General features: G+C 40.3%; 1 protein-coding gene across 1 annotated transcript; it reads left to right on the top strand.

The window, feature by feature from the left end:
• Window positions 1–653: 653 nt before the first annotated feature.
• Window positions 654–2,163, top strand: LOC146389845 (myelin protein zero-like protein 2). The gene is made up of 4 exons (XM_084919800.1): window positions 654–686; window positions 982–1,057; window positions 1,562–1,876; window positions 2,063–2,163. The coding sequence occupies exons 1-4, from the start codon at window positions 654–656 to the stop codon at window positions 2,161–2,163; spliced, it is 525 nt and encodes a 174-aa protein (XP_084775926.1).
• Window positions 2,164–10,090: the final 7,927 nt, after the last annotated feature.

Below are 10,090 nucleotides of genomic sequence, written 5' to 3'. Positions count from 1 at the left end.
AATGAAGGAGAGGGAATGTAGAAAGAATGGGGAAAATAGATGGATAGATATGCTTGTCCCTGAAAAGGGACCACAGCAAAGACTGGAGATCCAGGAGAGAAAAACTCCCAGCATTTTTTTTTCTGTTGGCTTATAATACATCAGAAGAGCACCACATGTTAACAAATACATGCACACCAGCACAAGCATAAATACTGGCAATTGTGACTGGCAACAGGCAGCTATGAAAAGGATGATAAGTGGAAAAGACAATGAGTGGTCTAGATGACATGCCTGTAGATGCATGGAGATGTCTTGAAGAGAGGACAGTGGACTCTTTGATAAGAGTGTTTAACACAATCTTGGAGACTGAAAAGATGCCTGAGCATTTGAGAAGTGTAAGGTAAGATATGTGGGGCAATGTGCAGAGCTGCAGTAACTACAGAGGGATAATGTTCATGAGCCACACCATGGAACTATGAGAAAAGGTTTTTGAAGCTTGGTTAAGAAGAGAGGTGATGATCATTGAGCAGGAGTATGATGATGAGAAAGTGCTCTCCAGTGGGATTTTTGCTTTTAAAGTTTTGAAGGGAAAACTATAGAGACGGGCAGAAGGAGTTTCACTGAGTCTTTACAGATTTAGAGAAAGCACATCATAACAGAGACGTATGAGGATGGTGCAGGACGTGTATGTGGACATCGAGACAGTAAATGAATATAATATGAATGAATAGAACAGACAAGATTAGCAGTGACCATATAGCAGGTTCAGCTCAGTGATCACAGGGAATGGCGGTCAGTGCTTTAAAACATTTTTATTTAATAACACAGGACAAATGTTCATTCCACCTTGCTTGGTTTTGAAGTGCAGCATCACCACACTGCTGTGTCCTCCTCTCTCCCTGCACCCACTGTATAGGGAGAGAAAATCATTAAAAAAAAGCTCTCCTGACGTGCCACACTACTCAGTGGACCTGATTTCCCAGCTTACACCCCCTGCAGCTTAGCCACAAACCAAACCCAGCTGCCAAAGAGTATGTCCGACATCACAGGACAGCTCAGGTTGAGTGCTTTGAAGGTAACATTTGAGAGGCAAGTCTGACATAGTTTGGAGGGATTGTTGATATTCCAGACAAACAGTGTCAAACATGGAGGTGCCAGGCAGAAGGAGAAGAGGAAGACCTCAGAGGACATTAATGGATATAGTGAAGAGGATATGCAGTCAGAGGTGGATGCTATGGTTAGGGTGGAGGCTGATAATTTGCTCTGACAACCTGTAAAGAAGAAGAAGAAAAAGTCAATAATATTATCACAAAACTAAGTATAAATGTTTTAAAAGAACACAAATAATATCCTGTAGAAATCATTATAATATTATACTTAAATTACTACTTTTACATTTTTTCTTTATGCTAGCTGATCTAACCCATTTTCAAACAGGTATCTGACTCTGACTTAGTCCCATCACAAGAAGCAGAGCTGGACACATCAGGCTCACCAAATGTTCTGGTTTCTCAGGCCTTTTTCCCCCCTAGAAATTATTATGTTTAACTTCTCTGCTCTGTGTTGTTTCCTCTTTCAGACCAGGAAATCATCTCAGGACATAACGTCACTCTGCCATGTCGTGCAAATAACAAGATCCCTATCATAGCAGTAAACTGGAGTAGAGCTGACCTGGGTGAGGAATATGTCCTTTATTACCGGGATGAGCACTTTGTTCCAGATGAACAGCATCCATCTTTTAAGAACCGGGTGGGTCTACGGGACAGACAGATGAAGGATGGAGACGTGTCTTTGATTCTGAAGAATGTGACCATTAATGACACTGGGACATACGAGTGTCAAGTTGCCCAGAGAGAACCAAACCAAGAGATAGCCAATTTAAAGCTGCTTCCTGGTTGTTGATGTTTGTTTCTAAAGATGTTGTTGATGAGACTTTGTAGAAAGCAGCTGGTCTGAGTGATGTGATCAGAGTGCAGTAGATAATGTCTGACAGCAGTTTGAAGAGGAAATGGATTCTGTTCTGTTCTTCACTCATCACCTACCTGACAGCTGACACCTCACACCTGTTTCTCACCTGCAGGTCACACAAGAGGATCTGGAGTGGATGGATCTGTTGGGCTGAAAGTTTGTCTGACAGTTTTTAGCATGCTTCTTCTTGTTGCTGTTGGTTTTGCAGTCTAGAGAACAACAGACACTTCCTGCTGATCAGCAGCTTGTTTTGAAATGTCCCAAAGATTTTAACGGATTGACTCTGAGTCTCCTGTCGAGGTTCCAACTTCTTGGTGTTGTCACTGAAAAGAATGACAGATATGAACAATGCTGACCATTCAATTTGTAGATTTTGATTTGATTTTAAATTTGTATGTGATTATCTCAAGAATGGATGAATGAATGCCTTAATTTGCCGGTTGCAGTTGCCTGCAATGGAAATTGGACCTTGCCGACTGTCCATACAATACACAGACATCACATTGGGGAGACAAGTCAGACTAGGTGGCATAAAGGAAAAACTGTCAAATGTGTAACACAAAAGGGGAGATGAGGAGAAAAAAAGAAATTCTGCTCATACTGGTCCCCAAAAGGGAGTCAGCATGAGAAGAAAAACAAAAACTCCATTGCACAAAAAAGCACAGATAACTTCACACCTTAACACCATGAAACACAGACAAGCAACAGGGCGGGAGTATGCCAATGTGCACAATGTGCTGCGATCGCGCATCCGAAGCTGAGCAGCTGTACACATTGGATGGGAGGCAACCATTGGAGGCGATTGGATACGGGTAAGGGAGGGTGGTGGTGAGTGTTTGTCAGTGTCAGTGTACATGTGTGTGTGCGTGTGGGAGTGTGTGTCCTGAGTTCAGCCTGAGAAAGTGTCCTTTTGCCTAATTAGGCGAAGATCAACAGTCCGCAGCCTACACAGGTGGCCTTGAGGGATCTGGCAAGAGAGTCAGTTAGTTCTTATTGTCGTGTCTCAGGGAAGAATTGTTGTTGTTCTCCTCGGCGTCACCCTTCAAGCGTTGACAGTGTTCGCCTTCAAGTGTCCGGCTCGCGCTGTCATGAGGGAGGGGGGACAGCCGCATGAGAAATGTTGGTTATGTTGTTTTAGTACGAGCAAAATGCATGTGAATTTACAGTTGTTCTTAATGTCCATCACTGGTCCCTAGGTTTATCAGTCTTCCGTTGAAGGGATCTTTCTTTTGAACAGCTGTCACAGCTTGCTTCAGTTTCTTATAAGCCAGAGCCAAGCCATCAAGAACCCAGTTATCATGGTTCTGAATAGGTATGGCTTCAATGTCCTCAATAGACAGTCCCGCCAGGCACACGACTCCCCACTTCTGCCACCCGTCCATCATGTATCCAGCAGGGAACGTCCCTCCAGGACACTCAGGCTCTCCCAAATCCAGGCTTCTCGTCAAAAATAGAGTGTTAATTGCATTAAGGGACCAGTTGATCAAATCCAGAGTTCTTCTTGAGATTTTAGAGAACAAGAAAAAGAATGAGAGGCTCTATCAGGGTTAGAGTCAGATGAGACCAGACAAGGACATAGAAGCTGGCAGGGGAGATAAGGAAAGGAGAGGGTGAAGGATGGGTCCACCTCCACCGAAAGCTGAAGCAGTAAAAATAGATGAAGTTCTGTGGATTATAAATAATTTGTCTGATGGTGTTCAAAATTGATTGGTCAGCTGAATAAAGTCTTTCAGGTTACTATTATTTTGTATTACGAAACCAAAGAAAGTTCCATGTAGCTACAACGTTTCCTCACTGTTATCTATGAAACTTCAACTGTTTCTTTTAATGAACGAGACTCTTCACGCTGTTATTGAATTTTAAACATTTCCAGAGCTGGTCACATATTGTTGATTTGTTTTTTAGATTGTTTTTGTTCATTGTTTTTTTCTTTTTAATGTATTAACTGAAGTTTTTCTCTGGGTATTTATTTTTCTAAAGATTTTAATCAGAGGCTTTTTGAACAAGTTGATGCAGATTTTACCTGAATTGCAATCAGTCAAATGCAAAAGTAACAGTTCTATGTGAATCAATAAAAACACTGTTACGTTGCCACTATGGCACACTCTGTTATCCATGTATCCAAGCTTTAAAACTGAGAACAAACAATCACATTTAGTTTGATGTGCTGTTTTATTCATTTACTTGTTGAGTGAGAGGTCACTGGTTCAGTTGCAGCTATACAAAATGCTTTGGGGGGTTGAGTCAGTCAATTATCTGCCAATTGTTAGTAGGGAGCAGCTTAAAGTTCTTTACAGTTTGTATAAATGTGTAAATGTGGAAGCAATCTTGGAAGTAATAGATAAATGCATGAAAATGCTGCTAGTTAATGCAAGACTGCACTGAACATACCACTGTGTACAGTTTTTACCTTATAAATAAAAACTGAAAAGTGATGAAGAGGCAAAGCAAATGCCTCTCAGATATGTTGCAGTTGTTGATGTTTGTCCACCAGAGGGCACTCTGCAACTTCCATGATGACAACATGTTTAGAGCACCACAAATGCAATCGTCTGATATGAATGGAATGAGAGCGTAAACAATCCACAACCTGTGTGCAATAAAACAAGTTCATTGTCATGCTGTCTCAGTAAATCTGTTTTGTGTTTTATTCAATTTTATTTTGCGTGAAATGAAATATTGTCTGATATAACAGATTTTTAAATCACGTGTTAGTATTGGAATTGGTCCCGTATAAATCTGATTATAACCTGGAATAAGCGTTCCAAACATCCAAATAATGGCATAATGCACTAAATAGCTAGCTTCTGTATTGCTATGATGTGCTGTTCTTTTTAATATTAATATTTAATATTCTTATCATCCACATAATAAACAGGATCACTAACAGATAAACTAGCCTCTGTTGATCATTGTGTACATAACACAGCATCGAGGGGTTGTTTGGAGAAACCGGTTACAGTGAAGAGTAACTGAGCACCACGAAGCAGCTCTGTAATCTGACCCAACCTACTCTACTTTGGTGAAATCATGTTGAAATTACTAACTAGTTGTTAGACATTAGCATATTTCCTTATGCTGACAACAGCTAAAGCTTGATCACAGAGTTATTGTGCTAATTTTCAAAAAAAAAAAAAAGTTTGTATAGAATATAAAGTTAACTTATCTTTTAAGGTTGACTTTTGAGTTGATTTCATTATTAACACTGTCAGAATACAGTCCGTAGGCAGAAAATACTTTTTTTTTTTTTCTTCTGGCCGTGCTTATTTGAATTGAAAATTGCATTTTAATTATGTTAAAGCATAATCAAGAGACATCTGAACACCCACAAAGTTTGAGCAATCTCTTTAATTTTTAAACCAGTGACCACCCTTTTTATGAGTTAAGCATGTTAATATCAATCTCTGGAAGAATCAATGACGATCTTCTTACATCCTCATTTGTATTTAAAGTCCAACATCTCCCTCTAGTGGCCATATATAAACATGTGTGAGGATGGTGTTAATGTAAAATGTGAATCATAGTGTTCCAGTCAGTCATCAGTGTGTCTCTGCACAGCTGTAATTAAAATGTGTTCAGAGGGCCTCAGTGTCTGAATGGTTCCAGTTCAGCTCCATAACAGCAGCGTCCCGGGTTTGATTCCTGTGTTTCAGCTCATATCTGCCTCTCTCACTGAGGGGGACGTCCACTACATGGACATGGATTTGTTCATCAACCAAACTACAGATCACTGAGAGGAGAAACTTTGTGAATAAACTTAGAAATGTCACTAAGCAGGACGAGCTTGACTGTCTCATAGAAAACTCATCGTCTGGCTTAAAATGTCATGTAAATGTCTCAGTTTAACCTTAAATGACATCAAAACAGTGTTGTTGTTTTCTCTAACTTAGACACTACAATGGGCTTGTAATTGGCAGTAACATACACACATGTTCATAGCCATGTGCACGTATGTGTTACATTTAAAGTACTTTACAGGGGCACTGGAGCGTGACTGTCTGTATGTTTTAGATCAGTGGTTCTTAACCTTGTTGGAGGTACCGAACCCCACCAGTTTCATATACGCATTCACTGAACCCCTCTTTAGTGAAAAATAAAATGTGATTTTTTTCAAATTCAAGACATAGATATGTTTTTTATTGGTGCACAAAATAAGCCGTGCATGTCACGGTGGAGGCTCTGCCGAACCCCTGAGACCGACTCACCGAACCCCTAGGGTTCGATCGAACCCAGGTTAAGAACCACTGTTTTAGATCATCTTTACTGGACGTCATTAGCTCTGCACTTTGTACTAACAGAGGAAGACACAGACTCAGGGGAAGAGGGCGGGCTTTACTTGGTGTCAGTGACAGAAATGAAAAAAAGCTCAAATGAGTGAGAAGGACGATGAAGGAAACATCTGTGCTGTGTCTGCTCTGTAAGTAGAATCTCTGTGTTTGTTTGAATTCTTGTACTTTGACTGTCTGCTCTCCTGATAACTGATGATGGAGGAGAAGACGTGAAAAACAAATCAGGCTGAATTCAAGTTCAAAACACCATGAGGACCAACTGCAGGTCTGAACTGACTCTTTATCTTTGCTCTAAACTTTGACATGTTGCTGGCATTACATAGAAAATGAGCCAATATATCAGAGAGAAACGAGTTTGTGTGTTTGTCAGCTGTTTGCATGGAGTTCTTCTTCATTTTCACCTGAAATCAACCTGAGTGTCATTTCTCTTTAGTTCTGATCTCACTGCTGAGCTGCACAACAAACCAAGGTCAGTAACCTTCTTCTGTCACAGTTTAAACCTGAGAAATGCTCACTGATATGACCTGATTGGGTTCATGTTTCACAATGTAAAGTACAACAGATCATCACTTTTTCATTGTAACCCTCACAGCTCGTCTGACTGTGAGTCCCAGCAGCTCTCAGTTGTTTCAAGGAGCTTTTGTGTCTCTGAGCTGTGAGGAGGACGACAGCTCTGCTGGATGGACTCTGAGGAGAAACACAAATGCAAGACAGAGGACTCAATGTGGAGATGGGTGGGGAAAACCAGCTGGTTTGACCTGTAACATCAGTTACACTGACACAGTTGACAGTGGAGTTTACTGGTGTGAGTCCAGAGAGGGTCCCATCAGTAACATGGTTAACCTGACAGTCACTGGTAAGCTGAGTGTGTGGAGTTAGTGTTGATGAAGCTGTGTGTAAATGGATGAAATGCTGTAGTTTGTCTCTGTGTTGAGGTGGATCAGTGATCCTGCAGAGTCCTGTCCTCCCTGTGATGGAGGGAGATGACGTCACTCTGCTCTGTAAAACAAAGACCACTCCCTCCAACCTCCCAGCTGCTTTCTATAAAGATGGCTCCCTCATCAGGAAGCAGCCTACAGGTCACATGACCATCCAGCATGTTTCCAGGTCTGATGAAGGCCTCTACAAGTGTGACATCAGCGGTCATGGAGAGTCTCCATCCAGCTGGATCACTGTCACAGGTGACACACTCACCTGTCTGTGTTTCTGCAGGTTTCAACATTCACAATGTGACGACAACTTAATGACTGTGTTTGCTTTATTTTAGGGGAGCACACCACCACACCTCCACCTACATCCACACCTCCTCCTGGTTCCTCTCTCAAACATATGTTGTCATCAGTCTGTGTTGTGGTTCTACTGGTGTTACTGGTTCTACTGGTGAGACAATGTGTTCACAGGAAACCTGAAGGTGAGACTCAGACTTCCTGATCTTTCATGTCTGAGTTTGTTTAATAGAATAAAGTTCACATTCATTATAATGACAGTAATAACTTTCCTAAATGTAATCTCTGTTTAGATATTTAATTTATATTATTTTTCATTTTGGATCATTTCAGCAGATCAAGAAGAAACTGGAGAAGATGACATCATCACTCATGTCATGTACAGTTTCATCAAATCATCAACAACAGCCAGTCAGACGAAGCAGATGTGATGTTGTGTTTTCTTCATGTTGTTATACTGCGATAACATTTGTGCGTGTAGATCAGGGGTTCCATTATGTTTATATATATATTTCTTCATTATTTATTGATACTGAAAGTTAAAGAAACAAGAACACATTCATCATTTGGGGATTTTTTGAGTTCAACAGATTTTCTGGGATCATGTTAGCAGTGTTCAACTTTTCCTTTATGTCTCCTCAGCAGGAAGTGAAGCAAAAGAGCAAAAGATCTCAATCCCCTTCCTAAGATCCAGTAAAGCAACTCCAGTCCTCTAAAGTTTCTCTCCTTTGGCTTTTAGATACATCCTTGATCCGAATGATTATCTCACTTGTTATCAGTTTAAAAAGCTACAGGACAGTATTTCTTGAGGAGTGGAATCAGAGAAACCTGCTCTAGGTAAACCAAAGTGTCAGGTTACGTCAAATCTTGGTTTGGTGTGGATTTATCTGGATATGTAATTTTTCGCTTGGTTTTGGTAGCACTGGTGTCTGGTCATTCCAGAAGCAAAATCGTCTACTTTCACAGAGGCTGTTCATAAACGACTGCCATAACAGTAAAAACATCCAGTTGGTGGATTAATTATATTTTATTTTCAGGGTTTTTTGTTTGAACCTGAATTCAAAACCATCTAAACTGACGCGATGTAAAGAGATCAAGTATGAAAATATTTTAAAAAGGAGATGAAATCAAAGAAATGAATTCTGAATATAAATTAGTAAAAGCAAGTGTCCACACCCATGCTCTCAAACAGCCAATCAACAGCTGAAAGATGAAACATGTGACTTTGACTCATGTTCAGGTTTAGCTCATTTGTTACTATGTAAAAAGGTACAACATGATGGCTGCTAACATGTTGTATTTATTTTTCAATGGACATTTATGCAGCGTGGCACTGAGGGGACATTTAAATACAAAGTTTAATTATACGTTTGTTTCCTTTGAGTATAATTTGATGAGTCAGATGTAATCATGTGTGTTCAACTCTGTACTTACTGATTGTTGTTCACTGTGAGCTGGACTGTGTGTTTGTGCTCTGTGGTTAACTGAAGCTAACAGCTCTGCAGTCGTCCAGCATCCTGTTTTTGTTTTTAACATTTGTGTCTCCAACATTTGAAATTCTCAGTAACAGTTTATAGTTTCTGTGCCTTCCTAACATGTTGAACATGTACATTGATGTTGATGAATCTAGTGTAACTGCAGTCTGAAGCTGGTGAGATGTCTCGCTGCAGTGTGCTCTGGTTGGTCTAATAATAGTGTTCATGCTGTGAGAACATGTTTGCTTTCTGCTCTGTGGTGAAGTGTCAAAAAGCAGAAGGCAGCTTTGTGGTCGTCTGACTTATTTATCACAGAAACACCTCCAAGTTCTTTGTGGTCACTCTGTGTTTCACAGCAGAGATGTGAAGATGAGAAAATTTTGAAAAGCTGCTGTGGTTTATTAAAATGATCTCTTCATGAAGAAGAATTAAAAAAAAAAAAAATCACCTGCAGTAAGTTAAAGGTGTTTTATTCTGCAGAGAGTGAACCAGCTGAAGACGTCAGTTATGAACCAACAAGGTATCCCAGGTACAGCTGCTCTTTATCTTTGACTCTGAGCTAAGCTAACCACACAACAGCAAGACTCCAGATCAGAGCTCTGAACTGGGACTGTGTGTGATGCAGAGAGGTGGAGGTTGGAGGTCTTGATTGAACTACAAAGCTTGTAATCATGTTTCCTGTTGTTTGAACTGTGTGTGTTTGTGTTCAGACTTTAAACCAGAGCCAGACGTCGTCTACTCTTCACTGAAGTAGTCCACCAGTCCAACCACTGACGTCCAGCTGCTGGTCTCTAACTGGCCGCCCCAGCACCTCAGACCAGAGGACATCCACATGTTTAAAGATTTTTATATTTATTGAATTACATTCAGTATTTGAATGTGTCATTTTCTATATCAGTAATAAACATATTAGTCTGTTTTATGTCCTCGATAATTTCAGTGTTATTTATATGTTGTTCTATTTGTTCTCACTTGTTTTTCCTCATGTGGTTCTTTGGGTTTCACCAAGGTGTCAGATGGAAAGCTTGACTGTTCCTGCTTGGTTAATGCTAACTGACAGACTCTTGAGTGCACAATATAATAAACATTAAACTACAACCACAGACTAGAAACAGCAGTTGTTGTTGTTGATGTTGTTGTTTTTTAATTT

Source organism: Perissodus microlepis, chromosome 3 (genome assembly GCF_051167445.1).
Source record: "Perissodus microlepis isolate ML-2025 ecotype Zambia chromosome 3, ASM5116744v1, whole genome shotgun sequence".
Taxonomy (NCBI): domain Eukaryota; kingdom Metazoa; phylum Chordata; class Actinopteri; order Cichliformes; family Cichlidae; genus Perissodus; species Perissodus microlepis.
The sequence above is the reverse complement of the archived record's forward strand: the minus strand, read 5'-3'. Positions and strand labels throughout refer to the sequence as shown.

Excerpts from the sequence above, each read along its gene's own strand:
- LOC146389845 (XM_084919800.1), top strand. The coding sequence starts at position 654 with ATGGTGCAGGACGTGTATGTGGACATCGAGACA. Across the intron at positions 1,058-1,561 it reads TCAGGTTGAGTGCTTTGAAG|ACCAGGAAATCATCTCAGGA; the intron begins GTAACATTTGAG and ends TTCCTCTTTCAG. Across the intron at positions 1,877-2,062 it reads CAATTTAAAGCTGCTTCCTG|GTCACACAAGAGGATCTGGA; the intron begins GTTGTTGATGTT and ends TCTCACCTGCAG.